The sequence below is a fragment of the Myxine glutinosa genome, chromosome 14, assembly GCF_964187855.1.
Source record: "Myxine glutinosa chromosome 14, kmMyxGlut1.1, whole genome shotgun sequence".
Lineage (NCBI taxonomy): Eukaryota > Metazoa > Chordata > Myxini > Myxiniformes > Myxinidae > Myxine > Myxine glutinosa.
The window spans coordinates 19151387-19174633 of NC_136274.1; the positions used below are offsets into that span (position 1 = coordinate 19151387).

Here is a 23247-nt window from a genome sequence, read left to right on the forward strand (position 1 = left end):
AGGTCAATAGGAAGAGGAAGAGGCCTCAAGGTTGAGAGAGGAGATCACAACGGCCATGTGTGGAATAAGGACAAGCAAAATTGATCACAGAGTTTTGGAGTGGACTAAGTATGGCTTTGACTCTTGGATTGACCCAAGCTATGTTCACCCTGTGTTGCTGGAGTGTGGACGAATAGGACGGATGGCACCCCCAGGAAGCCTTGCTTAAGGGACAAAGCATGGTTGAGGAAGTGGATCATCACTGGAATTCCACACCAAACACCATCTTCATCATGCTCGTCTTGGCTCTTGGGAGCTGCTCGTCTTGGCTCTTGGGAGCTGCTCGTCTTGGCTCTTGGGAGCTGCTCGTCTTGGCTCTTGGGAGCTGCTCGTCTTGGCTCTTGGGAGCTGCTCGTCTTGGCTCTTGGGAGCTGCTCGTCTTGGCTCTTGGGAGCTACCTCGTCTTGGCTCTTGGGAGCTACCTCGTCTTGGCTCTTGGGAGTTACTCGTCTTGCACCTGAATCCCAAAGTGGTCTATTTTGAGTCTGCTGTCCACCCTGTGCATCAGATAAGGGAAGTCATGCTTGCAATTGTTTTGTTTTCAACCTCTTACCACCATTCATTTGGCATTCTATATTCCAAGTCCCAACTCTGTGAAGCGTTTTTATGGAGGCATTATGTTTTCGGGTTATCCGTCTGTCCGTCTGTATGGGCTTAACCTAGTTTTTCTCAGCAACCATATGTCCAATTGAGACGAACCTTTCAGGGTGGGAGTGACACCCACGCAGAATGTTTTTGTGATAATTGTGACGTCATAAGTCACGTAGTATGGCAGCCATCTTGGATTAAAAGCAAATAAAAAATAAATATTTCTCAGAAACCCCTGAATGGAAAAATTTGAAACTTGGCACATTGTCAAGTACTCCCAATGGGGAACAATATCATGATAATGATGACATCATAGGTGAAATGGTATACCAGCCAAAAATGTTTTAACAAAATTCCTTATCCGAAAGATCTGAAATTGCATGCCCATGATCTATGATCTATGATCCAACTGTGAGCAACTTTTTGTTTGTGTCAGTTCGCCAGGTGTAACCGGTTAGTTAGCAAATGCATCATAAATGGAACAAAAATGCATTATCAACACAACAAGCACTGTGCCATCAACACAACATCAACATCATCAACATCATCAACATCAACACAACAACAAGCTGTCCTCACCTGTTCAGCTTTTTTAACTTCATTACATATTCATACCAAGGTTGGGACATGCCGTTCTAAGGCTTTTCATGTCTTTAATAATCTGACTCATTTTGTACATAACTGAATCCAGATGGAGAAAGCGATCAGATGTCATCAGGAGTATTCACCTCAACTCAGCTGTTGTGCCAGCTTGCAACGAAGCAGCACCTTGTGGTGGAGGGATTATCTTGTCTTGGTTCCAAGTTAAATTGAGGTTGGAATATTCAGATTACAGCACCAGAGTAAGTAAAACGTGGGTTTGTTTCGTGTTTGGTATTAATCGTACATGTTTCACATATTTGTTGGATTTTGATTTGATTTGATGTACAATAATCTTTACAGAGCGTTGGTGCTGTGGAAGTAGTTTCTTGGCAAGGGTTATTCTGGGTGGTTTGCCATTGCTTTCACAATGTTGGTTCGTGTTTTATCCTTTTAAATTCTGAGCATCAGGCAAGGAAGCAACACGTACCTTTGGTATTTTTATAAGGTCTTTGGTGTGATTCGGCTGCGAGTATTTAAACACTGCCATCCCAGAATTCAAAGCGGATGATTTAACCATAACGCCACTGAGTCGGGTTTGTTAGATAGTCTGGCGAATATAATTTGGTTGAATTATCGATCATGAAAATACCATCGGTTGTATCAAAGATTTCGCTCTATTTGCACAATTAGAATGGCACTCAGTAGAGAACTTACCTCCGCCAGGCTGAAGGGGTGCCCGACATCTGGCAAATAAAATACATTTACTTCTTCATGCAGGTGTATGAATCAAATCGGCGCACCTTTACATTAACTTTTCTTGAGGATTACTTGTTCCTCCTAAGAACGCAAGGGTAGTACAGCATGCACACGAATTTTTTGAAAGTCACTCCTTTTCTATTGTTCGACATTTTCTATAAGCTATATGGAATGTCCCTTCTTTTCTCCACTTTGCCAGATGGCACATACCCTTATATAAAGGGGACTGTTCTATGGCCTAGGCATTTTACTCAATAATTTTTTTTTTAATCTCTGATCCGGATCCGTTGTCGAATCTTCACCTAAATTGAATCAATTCTTCCTTGTCACACACACAACCTGTCCACCAAGTTTCGTCCAAATCCGTCCACAACTTTTTTTTAGATATCCTGATATGTATCGTTTTTGGCCCTATCTCCCATTGGTGAAGAATTACTTTAAAAATTCCACGAGCCGAATCCGATCCGCATCTTCACCAAAATCTTGTCATTTCGTCCTTGCCACATACGCTACTTCTCTGCCAAATTTCGCCTGCATCCGTCCATAACAAGAGATATCTTGTTCACAAACAGACAAAAACAGGGGTGAAAACATAACTTCTATCCACCTTTGGTGGCAGGGGTAAAAATGCTTTCCAAAGACGAATATACATTGCGAATATGTTTCAATCCTGGTCATTGTTGTCTTGAGGAACTTATTTTATCAAGAACGATTTTTAAAGAGGAGTTTGTAATAAGATGAGAATGTGAGATGTGCAAAGTTGATCAATGCAATGAGTTTTCCTTGTGATGATTTATCATCAAAATTCAAATATCATAAATATGTATGCAAAGGAAAGAAAAAGCGAACAAATTTTGGGCAATTCTTTATCAACCACGATATTATTTTCAACTCATTTTCTCTTTTTCCAACTTTACGTCGACCAATCATGAGGCTTAGTATATAACGAGAATAATAACTCACACATTTTTATGAAATGATAAATGCAGATAATAATAATTTTATGTCGGTTGGGTAGTGGCATATATAGATTTAGGTAGATCTGCATAGGTATCATGCTTCAGCTGTCGTGATAGGAAGCCTCACCTGTAATAAGTGCTGTTTAGGCAGTTTGTTCTGATTAAGGTGTATCTTCATCCCCATTACAAGGAATGGGGCCTGTTAAATAGTTCTAGGGATTAGGCTAGCTCCCCGGTATGACAAACCTGTGATCTATCCAGTGTCTCGTACGGCAATGCACTCTTATACATTAGCTAGGCCCAATAGTGCACCACATTAATTAATCCCCCACCGCCACAATGACTGACCGGAAAGACAAGCAGGAAGCGACCGCGTACTACGGCGGCATGGCTGGCAAACATCGCACAGGCAGGCCGAGAGCCACGCCCAGAAGGACTCTTGATTGGCCAGGGGAGGGGCAAGCAAAGAGCAGGCCACCGATTGGCAGAGTGGGGAAGGACGTGTGATTGGTCGGGGAAGGGACAGAAAGCTTCCCCGTGATTGGGGGTAAGGGAGGTGAAGGGGCTACACACTGATTGGCCACCGACCGATGACACCACGGCCAATCAGTGCGTTAGGCGCAAAACTACTACCTAGAAGCAGGTCGCTGGTTGGAGGAGAGGCGCCAGTGACGTGAGGAAGGCGCGAAAGGGCACAAGGAAACGACGCACTGGTTGGGAGAGGAAGAGAGCCGACGTCAGACAACAAGCTGACAAAATAAAACAAATGGCTCGCCGACATTTGAGCCCTTCTCGTTTTGGCTTCTTTCCTGCCCGAACCTCGCTTCTGCCATTGCTTTTGTCTCCGTTTGGACCTCTTCCCTGTTTGCCTTTCGTTCTCGGTTAGACCTCTTCGTTTGCGATCCGCAAGAGCCTGCGTTACGATGGACATTGAGTAAACGTTGGAGCGCCGTCGATTCTCCTCCCTGGTGTTCACGGGTGAGCAAGGCTTGCCGCTGAGCGGGCGAGACCGGCGCGAGTGAGGCGCTCAGTGAGGCCTGATGGAGCATGAACACCGGAGCCTGGACGATTCCTGGCGGACGCGACATCCAGACAGACAAGCTCGCATTCCACAAACACGACGATTCTTTTATTTATATAATCCTTTATGTGTTTTTGAAGTCCGATGTGTGGGATCCCAACATAGGGTATATGCAGATTTCGGCACGTTTCATTGTTCTTGGGTTCCGCTTAATAAATATTTATTTTGGACATTTTACCTCCGCGTCGAATTGAATTGATTTTCAGGGCGAAGACATCATCAGACCGTCAGGTAAGCCACGGCATTCTCCCCCAAAACCCCTGCTCGTGTATGATCCGCCATTGAATTGGAGACGCCTCATTAAGCTCGATTCCATCCGTGGATGCTCTGTCTTAATAGAGTCGTCCACAGGACAATAATAAAGGTTTATTTTAATTCCTCCTCCACGAAGCCAAAGGCCGAAATAAGGTAAGTTTTACAGTTGATGAATTTATACAGGTGAAATATAATAATGCAATAAGGTTGCAATAAATTTTAAAATGTAAAATACAATAAAATGAAAAATAATACAAAAAATGAGAATAATCGGAACACCAACGTATAATAAAAAATAAAGGATAATCATTATGTTGATAACATATTTCTTTTCAGATACGAGTAAAAGGAGAAAGTACAGCAGATCAGACTACAGAGTTTTTGAACATGGATCGGAATGTGAAGACCGAAGAGGGTCTGGTAAAAAGACCACGAAATGGAAATCGAAGATCTCTGCCACGAGAATCGTGGACAAACCAGGTAGAATTCCTCCTGGCTACTATTGGCTGTGTCGTTGGACTGGGAAACATTTGGAGGTTCCCCTACCTCTGTTATCGAAATGGTGGAGGTAGGACTTCTTCATCCAAAAGTATTTTTATTGCTGTTAATTGAATGATTCGCATAATTTATGACTACTTATTACATTTGGAAACATAGAAAAATCAAATAATTATAACATTTTTATGCCTCCGGCCACCTTCGGGGATGGAGCCATTATGTTTTCGGGTTGTCCGTCAGTACGGGCTAAACCTCGTTTTTCTCAGCAAGCATAGGTCCGATTGACAGGAAATTTTCACCATAGTTGCAACTCCTATATAATTTTTTATAATTATGACGTCATAGGTCACGTGGTATGGGCGCCATCTTGGAAAAACCGAAAAACTTGGCACCTCAATATCTCCAAAAGCGCTGCATAGAAAAAATTGAGACATGGACCATTTTAAAGACCTCTCATCCTCATCATCTAGGCATCATTCATCTTGGGATAAATTGGTGAATAAAAAAAAATTATGATGTCATCGGTCACGTGCTTCGTTCGCCATATTTGTTTTAATACAAAAGCTTTAAAAAAACACGAAAACACGTCCTGGTCTGCAATCTCTGTGATTGTACTTTCTTGTTATTACTTGTTTCTTTACTCTTTTTCGAAAAGTGCTCTTTTCATATATATATATATATGTATACACACACACATTATAAAACAGGAGTGTCCATCTGTCCATCCCAAAACTACTCCCTCAGTTTTGGAGCTAGCCCCGCAAAACCTTCTGTGGAACGTTTTGGGGTCCCATCGGATGTTGTAATTGTTGTAATTTGTAATTTCTAGGTAGGTAGGAGATTATATAAATTCCTCAATAAAATTATGATTTTGAAATTTACTCGATACGAACCTGCCCCAAATCCGTAAGTGAACACATGACGATAATGAGCTGGTTTGATAATATGTCAACACAATCGTCATTTAACACAGTATTTTGTTATTGTATCAATTTATGATTGGAATGATGCGGTTTGGAATTGAGTGAATACAATTACGATTTTTAATTTGCAACCGTACGGAACTGCTCCATATGCGGATGTAACGTTAGCACAGATTTAAATACTTGTTTATGTCACGAGTGTTGGTAAAAGTTTTTTTTATATTAATGCTACAAGCAACGGTACCCACCCTATGGGCGGGGCTTCAATTGGGAAGCCCAATGAAAAGGCAAAATATCAGAAATTGAAGGTTTTTTTTATTTTAAACGATTCATATAAACATCCGTTGAATCATATCACACGCAAATCATCAAAATCTAAACAGTATCTTTAGAATGTCAATAAAGCCACATCACTGTTCATATCGGTAAATATTATTCCATCGTGTTTCAAATCATCATCGATACACTATGATCGTGATGATGGTGATCGCGAATCGTGATCGATAATCGTGTTCACAATCACTATGTCGTATGTACTCCCGATACGTGTTATCAAATTCCCGATACGTGTAACTGTACCAAATCAACAGTTTAAAAGGATTTTGAGCCGATAGCTGTTACGGCCTTGGCAAGATCGATAGAGACAGCGATCTGTTAGCGATCGATGGAGACATGTTGCTTTCCCAGGTGCCGCACAAATGGCTGCACCGCGGCACCCGGGAAAGCAACATCGTCACAATGAGAACAATGAACGTTATGCGAACGCGAATGTTATGCGGGAGTCCAAACCTGAGAATGCTGGAGACTAAAGCTGAAATTAGGAAAACTAAATAGACTATTTTACTCCTGGAGATCCCAGGATTATCCACCCAAAATATCTTTGCGATCAGTTCAGCAGTTTTTACGGTACCTTCGAACAGACAGACAGACAGACAGATGGACGGACATTTGGTGAATTATAGTAAGATTTAATTTGTGATTAGAGTTATGCTGTTTGAATGAAAATAGAGAAATTGAGTTCAAATGAATGAGGAAATGATGTGACGGTTTCTACTTTCTAGACATTCGCGAATTCGCCATTCAAATGTATGTTTTTTTGTGCAAATCCTTCACGAACCTGATGTGTGACCATTTCTGATGTGTGACTGAAGGTGGCACAGGAATGTGGAATTTATTGGTTCCATGGTTTAGCATTCACCATTTGTACATTGTTTGTTTGCTTTTGGCTTTTGCTTGTGTATATATATATATATATATATATATATATATACTAGCAGAAGTACCCGGCATTGCCGGGCGGGGGAGGGGAGGGAAACGGGGGGAGGGGAGAAGAGGGGGGGGAGGGAGAAGAGGGGGAGGGGGAGGGGAGAGGGGAGAAGAGGGGGAGGGGGAGGGGGAGAGGGGAGAAGAGGGGGGAGGGGGAGGGGAGGGGGAGGGGGAGGGGGAGAGGGGAAAAGAGGGGGGGATGGGGAGGGGGAGGGGGAGAGGGGAGAAGAGAAAGGATGGGGAGGGGGAGGGGGAGGGATGGGGGGGGAAGGGGGTGGGAGGGGGAGGGGGTGGGAGTGGGAGGAGGGCGGAGGGGAGCGGAGGAGAGGGGGGAGGGGAGGGGGGAGGGGAGGAGAGGGGGGAGGGGAGAAGAGGGGGAGGGGGAGGGGGAGAGGGGAGGGGCAGTGGGGAGGGGGAGGGATGGGAGGGGGAGAGGAGTGGGGGGGGAGGGGGAATGGGGGGAGGGGGAGGGGGAATGGGGGGAAGGGGGAGGGGTAGGGCAGAAAGGAAGGGGTAGGGGGAAAGGGAGGAGCATGGGGGAAAGGGAGGGGGAGGGGGAGGGGATGGGGGAGGGGAGGGGGATGGGAAAGGGGTGGGCAGAAAGGAAGGGGTAGGGGGGAAAGGGAGGGTATGGGGGAAAGGGAGGGGGGAGGGGGAGGGGGAGGGGGAGGGGAGGGGGATGGGGAAGGGGGTAGGGCGGAAAGGAAGGGGTAGGGGGGAAGGGAGGGGCATGGGGGAAGGGGAGGGGAAAGGGGAGGGGGAGCAGGAGGAGGGAAGGGGAGGGGAGGGATATAGATGGTTACTGGCAATTGATCACATCCACAAATGATGTAATCCACACAATTTATGTACTTTACATAACGTTAATAGGAATACATGGCCGTGTAGATGGGAAATACAGTGTTTGAAATAAATCAGAAATATCAGATGAAAGTGAAAAAAAACCTATGTGGTGTGAATGGCAATGTTCCTCGCTGAAATGTGAAAAAACTGAATTACGTGCGAACGCATAACTAAGATTATGGCGGAAAAGTTGGAACATCACGTGATCGCTCTGACTCTGAGCGAATCAGCGCGCTGCTCTGCCAGTGCCATTCCGGTCATAATATTCCTCGCTGAAATGCGCTGACTATAGATATTAAGTGCTTAATTAAGATATTAAACGGGGGGGGTGCTTAACTTAATTCTTTGTGTATATGTTGTCGTGTGGCCACCTTTGATGAAAATCAGCGGGTCACGGAAGCCGATCGCGAAGGCCTTAGCTCTCGAGGCGAAAAACTCAATGGCGGACTCGAAGATAGAGAGCTATACAAAATTGCGCGGGGTGGAGGGGCGGCGCAAGACACCTGCAGTCTTACCTGTTCTCTGGGCGTCTCCAATGCTGCTGCAAATTAAATAAATCACACGGAAAACTGCGTTCAACTATATTCAGAAAATAATACAACGTTTTATTAAAGGTTCCGAGAACAAAGAAATGCCGTGCTATGATGCTCTAAACCCCCTATATGGAGTACTCCCACTCGATAAACTTATTAAACAAACAACAAGGCAGATGACGAAATGAACAAAGCGGGTGTGTGTGTGTGTGTGTGTGTGTGGTGCGGTCTTAGCTTTGCTCGCTCGGGAGTGTGGTGTGGAGATAGTGCAGGCCTCGGCCAGCTAGGCCCCAACACGTGGGCGGGAAGGGGGTCTCCCCAACGCGACTCGCTCACCGGCCCCGGTCCTCTCGCACCGCGACTCTCGAACCCTTGCCCCGTCCAAAGGACCACGGTTCCAGCCGCTGTCGTCTCTGCTCTAAGCTTTGGAGATCGTGGGTGGTTGGTGATGGTACACACGAGGCCACTAACGCGGCCACCAACGGGGCGAACCTCAGCACAACAGCCACCCACGCGATCCGATCGCAGGGAAGATGGGAGGGAACAAAGGCAGGAAGGAACGAGAGGGAAATGTCCAGCGCACTCGATCACTTCTGAATTCTCTCGTGTCGTGTCCAACTCCGAACACCTGTTCTTCTTCTTCTTCGTGTCGTCACTTCCCTCACATCCCCTTCACGCCCTCTTGTGACGTCCATCGGTCCGCCTTCCCCCATGACGTCAAAAGATCCGCACTCTTTTCATCGTGTCTCGGCAGGGCGGGTCTCAGCCTGTCCGTTTTGGTTGGTGTTGTGTTATTGATGTGAAAGGGAAGGGAATGAATTAATGTGGGTGTGCTAGGGGCATGAATTCCTACTGTCTAGGTGCATTGCCAAAAGGGACATTGGATTGACCACATAGGTGGGAAAACACACAAAGTTACCCTTATCGCCCTGACTACTTAGCACTTCCTGTCCTCGTACAGGAAACACATACACAATTATCCCGACATACACCGACACATACTAACTTTTTTTTTCTTCTTTTTTTTTGTATACTGAATCGAGGCTCGTGAAAGAGCTATAAAGGTACATAGTGGGTTCTAGCTATCGCGACATCCCGGGGCATTCAACCTACACAGATCTACCTACATCTATGTATTCCTCTACCCCCCTGACATAACACAGCCCTCCCTCCCCCCTTGCTCCTGCAAGGTCCACCGCAGGCGGGACCTTGTTCATCTCTCACCAGCCATGGCACCTCAGCAAAGGACTTCTGAGACTCATTGGGACTGACACAATCTGTCAATTTCCCGAACCGGATCTCAGTCAATGGAGTATCTTCTCTTCTGGACTTGGTTATGACTAACTTCCCTGCAAATGTCTGCTGCTCTTCTTCTGCTCCAATCGGTTCTTCTGATCATGTGCCTGTTAAAGTGGACATCTCTCTGGCCATTCTCAGAGAGCCTCCTCAGCGCCGACGAGTCTGGCATTTCACTCCGGCCGACTGGCACGATCTGCAAGCAGCCATCAATCATCTGGACTGGTCTCCCATCTCCACTGCCTCTGACATCAATTCTTCCTGGGAATTCTTCCAAAGCAAACTGATCTCTCTCATGCACAGATTTATCCCATCTCGTCTTCAGTTGTCTTACCCTTCCTCCCGTCCATGGTACACTGAATCTTGTGGTGAGGCAGTTGCCTTGAAACAACTTGCCTTTGCCTCTTGGAAGGCAAATCCAAATGAAGGCAATCTCAGTTCCTTCCACCAAGCTCGAAACAAGTGTGTGCCTACCCTCAGGAGTGCCAGGAAGCACTATCTCTCCACACTCAAGATTGAACTCTCAAACCTGTCTCCTTCCTCCAAATCCTGGTGGCGTCTGGTCAAACCGTTTCTGGTGTTTTTTCCCCCTCCATCCCCTCCCTTACCTCAAATGGCTACACAGTTCACACCGCACGTGACAAAGCCGAATGCCTCAACTCTGTGTTTGCCTCAAAATCTTGTGTCCCAAACCCATCTCTCTCGGTTCCCACCTTTCCCAGTCGAGCCCAACTGCTCCTGGACTCTGTGTCCTTCTCTCCTGACAAGGTGGAGAAGTTTTTTTTATCAAATCTCGACTCTGATTCTGCAACTGGACCAGACGGCATCAGCCCACAGGTCCTAAAATCCTGCTCTGCCGCTCTATCTCACCCTCTCTCTGTTCTTTTCACCCTCTCTTTTGCTCAAGGTCATCTGCCAGCATCTTGGAAATCAGCAAACATGACCACTTTACACAAAAAGGTGCAAAAACAGATCCTTGCAACTACAGACCAATCAGCCTGCTTCCAATTATCAGCAAAGTCATGGAATCCATCATTGCTTCGGATATCAAATCCTTCCTCTTCTCCAATGGCTTGATCTCTGATCATCAATTTGGATTCAGACCAGGTCATCTACTCTGGACATGTTGCTTCTGCTGTCTCAACAATGGATGGAGGTCCTCAATGCCAAACAGGAAATCAGAGCTGTCTCACTTGACATATCATGTGCCTTCGATACGGTCTGGCACCCAGGTCTGCTTACCAAACTCTCCTCCTATGGTATCCATGGAAATCTCCACTGATGGCTTGCGGACTTCCTCTCTTGTCGTATGCAACGTGTGGCCCTGAATGGATTTCTCTCATCTCCCCTGCCTGTTCTGGCGGGAGTTCCCCAAGGTGGTGTTCTGGGCCCTGTGCTATTTCTGGTCTTCATCAATGATCTCTCCGACTCTCTGGAAAATCCTCTCTATCTCTTTGCTGATGACTCCACTATCTGCCGCTCCATTCCTCATCCCTCAGATCGGCAGCCTGCAGCCTCCTCACTCTCTGCAGACCTGGACAAAATCACAGACTGGTCAAACAAGTGGAACATGTCTTTCAATCCTGACAAATCTCACACTCTTACAATGTCTCTCCGAAAGGACCGACTGGAAAATCCTCCCATCTACTTTCTCAACAATCCTCTCCAAGAAGTTCTGTCGCTCAAGCTTTTGTGTCTCACTATCTGCCATGATCTTTCTTGGGAAAACCACATTTCCAAGCTGGCCTCCAAAGCCAGTCGCCGACTGGGCATCCTCCGTCGTGCGAAGTCCTTCCTTGGCACACCTGAGGCTTTCATCCGCAGCTCAATGGAATACTGTTCCCCCCTCTGGGCTGGTGCTCCTGCCTCACACCTAGCTCGGCTTCACGCTGTTGAGGCCAAAGCTTTCCGAATCATTGGAATCTCCTGCGATGAAGTCAACTCCGAGGGCCTTTCACTCACTCACCGCAGGCAGGTTGGTGGTCTTTCTGTCTTCTACCGACTCCTCTCCGGCCTTGCTCCCCCAGCTCTCTCTGTGCTCTGCCCCCCCCCAATATTCCTTCATGTCGCACAAGATCTGCCTGCAACCCTCTTATGGTTAAACTGCCAAAATCTAAGCTCTCTGCTCACCTTCACTCTTTCATTTCCCTTTTCTCCTGCCTCTGGAACAAACTCCCCCACTCCCTTCAATCCCACTCCTCCCTCCAGGTCTTTAAAACAGCTGTTCACCACCATCTCTTATCTTCCCCCATCCAAAACCTTGATCTTTTCTACCCCGGCTAATTCACCCCAGAGTCCTTGCAGTGTTCATATGTTTTATACCTCTCCCACCTTCCCCCAAGTCCTCCCGATGTCCTTGCTCTCAAATGTTGTGTTTGTGTCCTTCCCCCTCTCTCCCCATCTTGTCTGCCGCTCCCCTTGTTTTTTGTGTTTTGTGTGTCGGTTTGACTTTGTGTGTGATTAATGTTCGCTCTTTCACGAGCCTCGATCTTGTATACAAAAAAAAAAAAAAAAAAAAAAGGCGCTACCTTTCCAGTCTTAACACATTTACCGTCTCACACTTAATTAACCTATGAAATGAAGCAGGAAGGCTGTGCAAGGTGAGCCGGCGCTACCTACCTATACTCCTTAACATACTACCCCCTTAAGCAACCATGCAAGTATGTACATTTCAAATATTTACAATGATTCTGGTCGTTCCTGTGGTGGAAGGCAACAAACAACACACAAAAATCCTACCTTAACCACAAAATTTAACCAAACCTACAAAAATTCAGAAACTCTACGAACATTTATACAACCCCAGTCTACAGACCCCCGGTGGATGCCACAAGACGCAACCTTACCTGTGGGGCCATCCCAATGCACCCCTAAATTTCCGCGGGCCCTGTCCAGGTGTTACAGGTGAGTGACATGGCTCGGTGGATTTCGCGCACATTCATTCAACACAAACCCTTAACCACTCATACACATTCCATAAGTCATTAAACACGAATCATTACCAGCACGTACTTATTCCACTCCCCTGTAGGACCATGGCATAGATGTCATTTTTATGTATGTGCATCATTTCTCTCAACTAGGCAGCGGGGAGGTACCGCACCAGTAAGATGGTGGGGGCGCTTCAAGCTGTGGTGCCCACAGTCCCAAAAACAAGTCACTTGACTCACAAGTTCGTTGCCCCCCCCCCCCTTTACCTCTTGGCCACGTGACAGCCAAACTGCCCTTTCCACCATTACCCCGCTGGTGAGGGTCTCCACACACCAGGCTCCATGGCCTCCTGCTTCAGCGCAGCTACACGGGTCGCCGGGAGTCTCCCTTACCCCAAGGCGCCCAAACAGACCCTCCACCGACGAGCTCCAATTTCCAGACACCACTGGCTGCCAGAGGTCATTGCCGCAGGCATCGCTCCTCAGAGCTTGATCTGTACCTACGGACACACACACCTTCCCCACCCAAAAAATCCCAAAACACATTTCCTTCCCCGCTGCCATTCAATTTTCCAACACATTTCCATAGAAGATGTAACAAAGAGTTGCCATGGCCTGCCTTTGTGAAATCCACAATTCACATTTTGCCAACAAATTTCCATTTCCAACACAATAATCACCACTCATTCTCAGTTTCCATTCTCCACAACCACATAAAAACACATAACCACAACACAAAAACAGACGCCACCCACAAGACTCTGTGGCACACATTCCATCCCCCTCTCACCGGCCATGTCATCACTCTCACCCGCCCCCAACTCCAAATTACATGTCCCCCAATTTCGAGAGCAAGTCCTGAAGCCTGGGACAGTACACATCCAAGCACTTACCTCAACTACAGGTAGTTGCAGGTTGCTCAGACCCAAAGTGCCATCCACCCTACAATCCCAAAATTTATCATTGGGCCAATCAAATTTTTCCAAATTTCACTTTTCTCCCATTATACTGGCAGGTATGTGGATCCGCATCCAACGGTGAATTGTTCTAAACAACTACCTGTGGCTACGACAGCTCCGCACCTCTACCGTGTAAGGGTCATTGGGACAAGATGAGCAGTCAAAACGCCAACATGGCCCATGAGTGTCCATAAGGGTGGGACCCACCATCCATCCTTCGGCCCCCCTGCAAGGAACATGGCTGCACCAGCCCCAGCTGGCCAATGTGGTGAGCACTTGCTGCCAACAAACACTACCGCATGCACAACCTCGGCCCTGGGGGAGACGGTCACAGTATGTGGCATTCCCCTCACGTCACCTACGCCGCCCTCATCCCCCAGTCCACAAAACTGCAGCCCCCAGTGCCCACCCACACTTGACCACACCAAGGTACAGTCAACAGCCATGCTCCACCAGGAGACCCACCCAGAAGACATGGTCCACACACCTCGGACACCCATAGCACCACGTTGAACCTCAACTACACAACTTCATCCCCATAACCCCGCGTCCCAAATATTGGCACAGTCGCACCCGCAACCAGTTGAAGGCTGTGTCTTACTAACCTGTCAATTTTATCCCAGCCTCCAACACTTTGGTCGAACACACCTGGATCAATAATGGTGCCACAGCTGTCAGTGACCACCATAGCATTTCAAAATTTACCCTTAAATTTGCATCGAACCCTCAGATTACCCACGCCAAACATTTTTCACAATTCACCTAATCTCACCAAAGAAGGATGCTTTGCCATACACATGCCAGCCGAGCATGGCCCACACAGTCACGTGAAAAAGTAAGTACACCCCATGTAAAATTTTGACTTTTTCAACATATTTCAACATACAGCTATTTGATCTTCATTCAACAATATTGATAGATAAAGGTGATACAATACAACAAATATCATGAAACATTTACATTTTGTAGTCCATTGTATAATTTAAATAAACATAAATGCAAATTTCGCATGTGGAAAAAGTAAGTACACCCTTGGCTCTAATAGGTGGTATTGCCCCCTTTGGCAGAAACAACCTCAAGTAGGCGTTTCTTATAACTGTCTACCAGTCTCTGACATCCACCGGGAGAAATTTTTGCCCAGTCCTCCATGCAGAATTATTGCTGCTGTGCGATGTTTGAGGGGTTTCTTGCATGCACAGCTCGTTTCAAATCCCCCCACAACATCTCGATGGGATTTAGATCCGGGCTTTGACTTGGCCATTCCAGAACCCTCCATTTCTTTCTTTTCAGCCATTCCTTGGTGGATTTACTGGTATGTTTAGGGTCATTGTCATGTTGCAAGGTCCACCTTCGGTTGAGCTTCAACTTTCTGACAGATGGCCTCACATTATCCTCAAGCACCCTCTGGTACAATGAAGAATTCATAGTGGATTCTATGATGGTGAGCTGCCCAGGCACTGATGCAGCAAAGATGCCCCAAACCATAATATTTCCACCACCATGCTTTACAGTTGGTATCAGGTTCTTGTGGTCAAATGCTGTCTTTGGTTTTCGCCAAACATTTCTTCTGGTACTGTGGCCAAATAGCTCTACCTTTGACTCATCTGTCCAGAGCACATTGTTCCAGAAGTGCTGGTCTTTGCCGAGGTGTTCATTGGCAAACTTTAGTCTTGCCCTAATGTTCTTTCTGAACAGCAAAGGTTTCCTCCTGGCACATCTCCCATGTAGATCAAATTTGTGCAGCCTCTTTCTCATGGTAGACTCGTGCACATTGACATCAACAGTGGCAAGAGCTATCTGTCGGTCCCGTGATGACATTCTGGGGTTCTTAGAGACTTCTTTCAGCATCTTGCGGTCTGCTCTCGGGCTGAACTTGCTGGGGAGGCCTGGCCTGATCAAGTTGGCAGTTGTTTGGAGTCTTCTCCACTTGTACATGATCTTCCGGACAGTCGAATGATTGATTTCAAATTGTTTGACGATCTTTTTAAATCCCTTCCCAGACTCGTAGGCATCTCTAACCTTCTTTCTGAAGGCCTCAGAGAGCTCGTTTGATCTAGGCATGGTGACGCCGCACACTTCAACAACAAAGGGCAAACCAAACTAAATGTCTGAGGTTTAAATAAGACAGGTTCCTCCAAGATCCTCTCTAACGATGTTCTAATCATTTGCACCTGAGCTGGTGCACCTGATTCTAATTTTAGGTATTTGAAGTAGTGATAAATGTCGGGGTGTACTTACTTTCTCCACATGTGAAATTTGCATTTATGTTTATTTAAATTATACAATGGACTACAAAATGTGAATGTTTCATGATATTTGTTGTATTATATCACCTTTTTCTATCAATATTGTTGAAATGAAGATCAAATAGCTGTATGTTGAAATATGTTGAACAAGTCAAAACTTTACGTGGGGTGTACTTACTTTTTCACATGACTGTATATATATATATATATATATATATATACATATACGAATATATATATATACATGTTCTACTACTGATTCACAAATGTTTTGTCCAAACTTTGTAGATATTCTCACATTGTAAGGGCACTGCACATACTTTATAGATGAGCTGACATTTTAAGTAGCAGGTACTTGTAGAAATATGTGTGGGTCGTTCCTGTCACCGACTTCCTGATAATGTTCCACCGTTAACCACATCCATTTAGGTGTGATTGTCCCTCGCACAAATGTCTACCCACCATTCCCCCATCAGGCTGATTGACACTCATAGTCCCAGCCATCCCTCTGTTCCCTTCATATTTCTTTGCAATGAAATGCAGTTTTGCATAATTTTTGTGTAATTCCTTCTAGCTATTTAAATTATGATAGGAAAGGATGCTGCACTCAGTAAAACTCTGTGGGATGCTGCCAGAGTCATTGGCATTGAGAGAGGCAGCTTTGAGAGATTGAGAGAGGCCATTGCCATTGAGAGAGTTGGTGGAGTCAACAGACTTCACCCACAACAACCGCAAGGCATGGGCATTGCTAAGGAAACTGTGTGTCAAAAAAACACTACTACTGCCATCCCAAGAGTCTCCCCTTATTCCATCACGTCTCACCTTTTCCACACCTCAAAGGCACCGACCTCCAAACCACTAAGACAGGAGGTAAAAAGGGACTATCTCTGAAACCTCCACAAAAGCCCATTGAGCAGCCACATGTCAGTCCCATATACAAGGAAAGACATTGACACTGCGCTGTCAGCAACCAAAAATGGCAAAGCCACAGGGACCGATGGAACTTTCTCCGAATTCCTTTAAAACCCCTTTAAACTCCCTCTTGTTCTCATATACTCGACGGCAGAGTATTGTGCGCCAGTCTGTTCGGCGAGTGCCCACGCGAAGGCCATTGACGTTCAGTTAAATGCGGCAATGAGAACAGTGTCTGGAACCCTTAAGTCAACAAAGACTGAGTGGCTTCCTATTCTCTGCAACCTTGCTCCCCCAGCCATCTGAAGGGACGTGCGTCATCTCACCACATCAGCCACATTTTGGCTACGGTACCAAAATTCCAGGCCAGGGTCTTGTCATTGAACATCCGCTTTGTTGCCTCAAGTCCCGAAAACTACCATGAAACAACGCCAACCTCTTTACCGGTGCCAATCAAAGCGAAGCTCACTTGTGGAGTGCCAGCCAGAAGACTGCCACAGCTACTAATAAACATAATGTACATGATCCAACCACTGCTCCACTTGGTTTCACACTCCCATGTAGGCAATGGACAACCCTCAACAGGCTCTGCACTGGATACGGTCGTTGCTGTAGCATCCTCCATCGATAGAGGATGAGGTGGGATGCATTCCGTGATTGTGGAGGAGTCCAGACGATGGGACACATCACGTCGCGTTGTCCCATGCGGCAGCTATCGCGAGGACTTTTGTCCCTCCACCAACTCACCCCTGAGGCAGCCACATGATTGTAGAACCTGAACATAAAACTTTAGCGCACCCCATATTGGCCACAGAAGAAGAAGAGCGGCAGCTCGGAAATGCAATGTCTGAAGGTGATTATTACAATGATGATGATTATGATGAACAAGAAGAAGATTTGCCGGTTTTGAGTGATCTCGGTTTTTTGCTTTTGCCATGGACTGGAGTATTGAAAAGTAATCCCTGCCAGGTGAACAGGCCAGGTAGACTCTCAGGTAGGCTACCACGTAGGTAGGTAGACTAGAAAGCCTAAGTGACTTTTTAGAGAAGATTCTCCATCTTTAGCTTTGTATGTAGCGGTGGGACCCACATTGGTTTCCGCGCCTTCCCTACACGGAGTGCAAGCTCTCGGATAGAGATGTCAACCCCACCCCATATGCTCCATGCACATCCCTTCCCTAAACTCATTCCAAATCGCTGTTGCTTTTCTCCCCAATCCTCTCACAATCCTTTGTCCTGAATTATCTTCCCAAGCGTTCTCCCTTCTCTTACCTTTCTCCATTTAACACCCACACCTCTACCACCCCAGTAAATGGGCAAGCAATATAAGGCCCCATCACTGGGTGTGTCCTGACCCTCTTGACACTTAGTCATATAACAACACCTTTTCACATTCTGGCAGTCCTACCTGCAATCATGTTGTCTTTAAAGATCCTCTGGTCTTTGACTTTAACTTTAAATAGTCACAATAGTCAAAAGAAACAATTTGCCACATTGGCAAAATAGACACGTTTTTCGTTCCTCTTCACACCATCCATGAGGCCTCGTTTTTTTTTTGTTTTTTTTTAATGACGTGAGACTATCGTACAAATGAAGGAAATAATAATTACATGAGAAAATAAAATGGCTGTTTACTTGTTTAACTATTTTTTCGAATGTTTCTGAACTTATCCAAAAGGTGCATTCCTCATTCCCTACATGCTGATGCTCCTGCTGGGCGGCATTGCCTCCCTTTACATGGAAATGGCTGTGGGGCAGTATTCACGCCGGGGACCATACCACATGCTGTGCCAATTTTGCCCCTTGTTTAAAGGTATGCACTGCATGTCTGCATATTATATATTCATATTGCTCAAAAACATCCCCATTCAACCTTCATTCCCAATTTGTCAACTGGAATGTTGTCACAGTATATAGGTCGAGACCCCGGGCTTCGAAGAAGGTGTCAATTCCACACGTGACTACCTGAAATCGAAACGATCAGGAGCTGCTCTGATACCTGAATGATGACGTTCATTCCCAAAGTATCGAAAATTTATCATGTCACTTTAAATTACTCCTTTTGTGTTTGTTCCTATCTTGGTTTTTTAACCAAATTCTGGAGGAAATAGTCTCCAGCTCCTCCACCTTACCATCAGATGTGATCTATTCTGCGCAGACCACATTTCAAACTTGTTCTCCAAGTCCAGACATGGACTAATCACGCACCACCTTGTAAGTTATTATTAGCATAGTTCAACTTCTCACAGAGTACAATAGGTTGATAGAAAATGCAGTGGAGATTGTTCTCTTTGTAGGCCAGAGTTGCCACTTCCTACCTTTCTACTTATGGATGTTGGAAAATCTTAAAATCTGAGAACGAGCAGTGCCCATCAGGTTGTTGATGCAAATGGTTGACTTGTTTTCAACAAACTGTCAGACCCTTGGTTTTTCAACGAGCTTGATAATGTTGAATGACAAGGCAGACAAATCCTTGGATATTGTGCAGCTCCTGATGTCTTGCATATGAAGAGGATTTATATTTGCTTGTGGTCAAATCCAGTGGTGAGGGCATCACCTATGGCCATTTTGGCGTGAATATGACCAAATTCCCGAGAGGGTGGTGTTAGACAAACAGACAGACACCAAATTGCGTATTTTAGTATGATATATGAGATTGCAAATACTTTTTTGCACAATTCCAGGTTTTTGTTTGGACGTTTTGGACATCGTGAAATCTATAATGGAACGACATTTGAGACTTCCTTTGGCAGGTTTGGGCTTGGTGATGACAGTGACGTGTTTCATTGGAAATGCTCACTACATCATCATCGTGGTGTGGTCGATGTTCTACCTCTTCAAGTCCTTTCAGAGTCCATTTCCATGGCAAGACCGGGCCCTTTTGGGCTACAATGAGAGCTTTCATGCAAACGCAAGCATATCTGCAGGTCAAGTGTATTTCAAGTACGTGTTCAATGACTCATACATATTGGTTTAAACTTCTTTTGTCTGGATTCTGCTAATTTGGTTTTGTCGTTCAACATATGTGACATATGGGATGTTGCCCTGAATTTTTACTTTCACCCTATCCAGCCAGGAGGTGCTACGCATATCCCAGGGAATATCACATCCTGGGGGAATCTGCTGGGATCTGCTTGGGCTGCTGCTGCTTGCTTGGATTGCTGTTTATTTCTGCATTTTCCGCGGAATCAAACTTGCTGGCAAGGTGACGTGTCTTTAAATATTTGGATCTTCGGAAATAATTGTTGACATCACAGAGGTATATTAACATCATTTGAGAGAAAATAAAAACTGCTTAAGGTGACACAAGTACGATCAAATTCTCCCCTATGACTGTTCTCCCCTATGGGCCGGTGCTCCTGCCTCACACCTAGCTCGGCTTCACGCTGTTGAATCCAAAGCTTTTAGAATTATTGGAATCTCCCGCGATGAAGCTATCTCTGAGGGCCTTTCACTCACTCACCGCAGGCAGGTAGATGGTCTTTCTGTCTTCTACCGACTCCTCTCCAGCCTTGCACCCCTAGCTCTCTCTGTGATCTGTCCCCCAAATATTCCTACAGGTCGCACAAGATCTGCCAGCAACCCTCTGATGATTAAACTGCCGAAATCTCGGCTCTCTGCTCACCTTCACTCTTTCATTCCTCTTTTCTCCCGCCTCTGGAACAAACTCCCTCACTCCCTTCAATCCCACTCCTCCCTCCAGGTCTTTAAAACAGCTGTTCACCACCATCTCTTATCTTCCCCCATCCAAAACCTTGATCTTTTCTACCCCCGCTAATTCACCCCAGATCCACCTTGTTTGAAATTCCAACTTCTTTCCTGGAAGTCCTGGCAGTGTCCATATGTTTTATACCTCTCCCACCGCCCCCTTCCCATGCCCCCCCCCCCCCAAAGCCCTCGCCCTCTCTCAGATCTCTCGATGTCTCCATGTCTCTCGGTCCCTGCTCTCAAATGTTGTGTTTGTGTCCTTCCCCCTCTCTCCCCATCTTGTCTACCGCTCCCGACGTTATATGTTTTATGTGTCGGTTTGTCTTTCTGTGTGATTAATGTTCGCTCTTTCACGAGCTTCGATCTTGTATACAACAAAAAAAAAACAAAAAAAAAAAAAACATTCATCTCAAATACATTTGGTATTAATAAGCTGTCTTTGAAACTCTCTAAAAGCAAAGTTCTACCACGCATTTTCAAAAAATATTCCACCCAGGTTATTGCAGAGTCTACTGAAATCAAAAGGATACAAATGAGAATTTGTTTCTTGGTTTTCTCAGAAGAATAGAAAAGGGAATATAATTTATAATTTGAGTGATCGATGTGAAGCTATGTTTGGATGAATGGTACATTGCTTCCATGAAATACATTACCATGAAATGTACATTTGTGAAATGAAATGTACATTGTACATTTCCATGAAATGTTGCTTCTACATATTGTTATGAATTTTGGGTCGGGGCATATATAGTTCCAGGTAGATCTGCATAGTTAGGTGCTCCGATGTCGTGAAGAAGAAGAACCATTTCGATGTACAGTAAGTCAGGGACCTGCCTAGCCCGGTTTGTCGGATTAAGGTGTATCTTCGTCCCCATTAGGAGGAATGGGGCATGTGAAGTAGTTCTAGGGTTTATGCTAATTCCCCGGTGTGTCGTCCCCTCTGTGATCATTCCGGTGTCCCGTATGGCAACACACCCAAATACATTAGTTAGCCCCATTAGTGCACACATTAATAAATACTCCCCTCTCACAATGACTGACTGGAAGAACAAACAGGAAGCAGCCGCACACAACGCCGGCATGAAAACACACATCGACCAGGCAGGCAATAGCCACGCCCAGAAGGACTCATGTATGACAGGGGGGAGGGGTGAATAAAGAGCAGGTCACCGATTGGCAGAGTAGGGAAGGACGTGTGATTGGTCAGGGGAGGGGCAGAAAGCTTCCCTGTGATTGGTGGAAGGAGCGAAACACTGATTGGCCACCGACCGATGGCTTGACACGAAGGGCAAAAAGCGCTCGGCCAATGAGAGGGGACGGACGCGATCGGAACATTCGAGAGGTCAAGGGGCGATGCGCTGGTTGGAGGGGAAGAGAGCTGACGTCACGAGACGGCCAGTAAAACCTCTCGCTCACCGGCATTTTGTCTCTTCCCTTTGCCCTCTTGCTTTGGACTGTCCCTTTGCACTGGACCTTTTCTTGCCTTCGGACTTTGGTGGAGGAACGAGGAGTTCAAAAGACGGTGGAAAGGCGGAGCGCTGACGATTCTCTTTCCCTGCGTTCGCGTGCGAACGATGAGTGTACGGGCGAGGCTCGCCGCTGAAGCGTGACGAGCCAAGCGCGAATGAGGCGCTCGGTGAGGCCTGACGGAGCACGAACAAGGACGGAGCCTGACGGAGCCTGAACGGCCGAACGATTCCTGACTGCCAGACAAGCACAAACATGCACACAATGGTTTCTTTAATTATCCTTCCCTTTGTCCTGTTGTTGAAGTCTGTGAGTGGGATCGCAACCAAGGTTTAGTTTTTATCGTTGCATTTCCTTGTCCCGATATTTATTAAATGAATCCTTTTATTATTTTCCCTTTGATTCTAAACCTGTTCCTGTGAGTTAATTTCCACAGGGTGAAGACGCTGGCGCACGCGGACTGTGAGGTAAATCTCGCCGCTTCTTCTTCTTTCCTTCTTCCTCCCATGCATAGAGTGAAATCCGCCATTGACCCGAATGCCTCAAGTAAGCTCGATTGCTATCCATGATTTCCCCGGTCTTAACCGAGGGGGAGTCACGCGACAATATTTATACAATTTACATTATTTTATATCATTATAGATAATACAATACATTATTTAATTGTTTCAAATCTATCTATAATTCCAGTAATCTCTGTGTGTGTGTCTGTGTGTGTGTGTGTGTGTTTGTCTGTTACCGCTGTTTCTCGACAACCACGGGTCCGATCTAATTGAAACTTGCCAGATATATTGCTGGGGACCTGAGGATGTGCCTTTTCAAGGTTTCATATTAATCGGAGAAGTAGTTACCGAGCTATGGCGATTTATTTACCAAACTAATCACAGAACAGGTTGCGGGGTAGGCCAGCCAATCACAGAACACGTTGTTGCGTAGGCGTGGCCGATGTGAGAGCGCGTGCGCCATGTACATTACGGATAGTAATTTGAGGCGTAGCGGGCGCCATTTGGAGGAGCTGGGAGGACTCAGTGGTGATAGAGTGAGACTGAGTGAGTATATCAAGACAAGAACAAGATCTAGAAGGAGGTATGTACGGTGCGATTCATATAATATATTGTTTAGTTATCGTCGATGAGGAATTTGGGGTCGGAATGGGTGATCGGCCTGGGTGACTGGGTCTCGACTAGATGCTGGGCCGCACCAAGGAACGGGCACCCACGTACGGGCACGTCCTAGTATGTTAAATTCCATGAGAATAAGAGACGTTTGGTTGGAATACCAATGATGGAATTTAAATAAAGCGATTTGCTTTTATCATTGATGTATTGAATATGTGCATCACTAAATACTGGCATCTTTAAACAAGAAGAAAAGGACATAAAATGTCATGGCCCCTCTGGTTTTAGT

At 45.9% G+C, this 23247-nt stretch overlaps 1 protein-coding gene across 1 annotated transcript in view; it reads left to right on the top strand.

Annotated features, from left to right (window-relative positions):
- Nucleotides 1-218: 218 nt before the first annotated feature.
- Nucleotides 219-23247, top strand: part of LOC137439222 (sodium- and chloride-dependent creatine transporter 1-like) — a 43777-nt gene continuing 20748 nt past the window's right edge. The window contains exons 1-6 of the mRNA XM_078767943.1: nt 219-480; nt 3811-3902; nt 4597-4828; nt 18344-18478; nt 19419-19608; nt 19738-19870. Coding sequence (XP_078624069.1) covers nt 219-480; nt 3811-3902; nt 4597-4828; nt 18344-18478; nt 19419-19608; nt 19738-19870 — 1044 coding nt within the window. The remainder of the gene's footprint in view (nt 481-3810; nt 3903-4596; nt 4829-18343; nt 18479-19418; nt 19609-19737; nt 19871-23247) is intronic.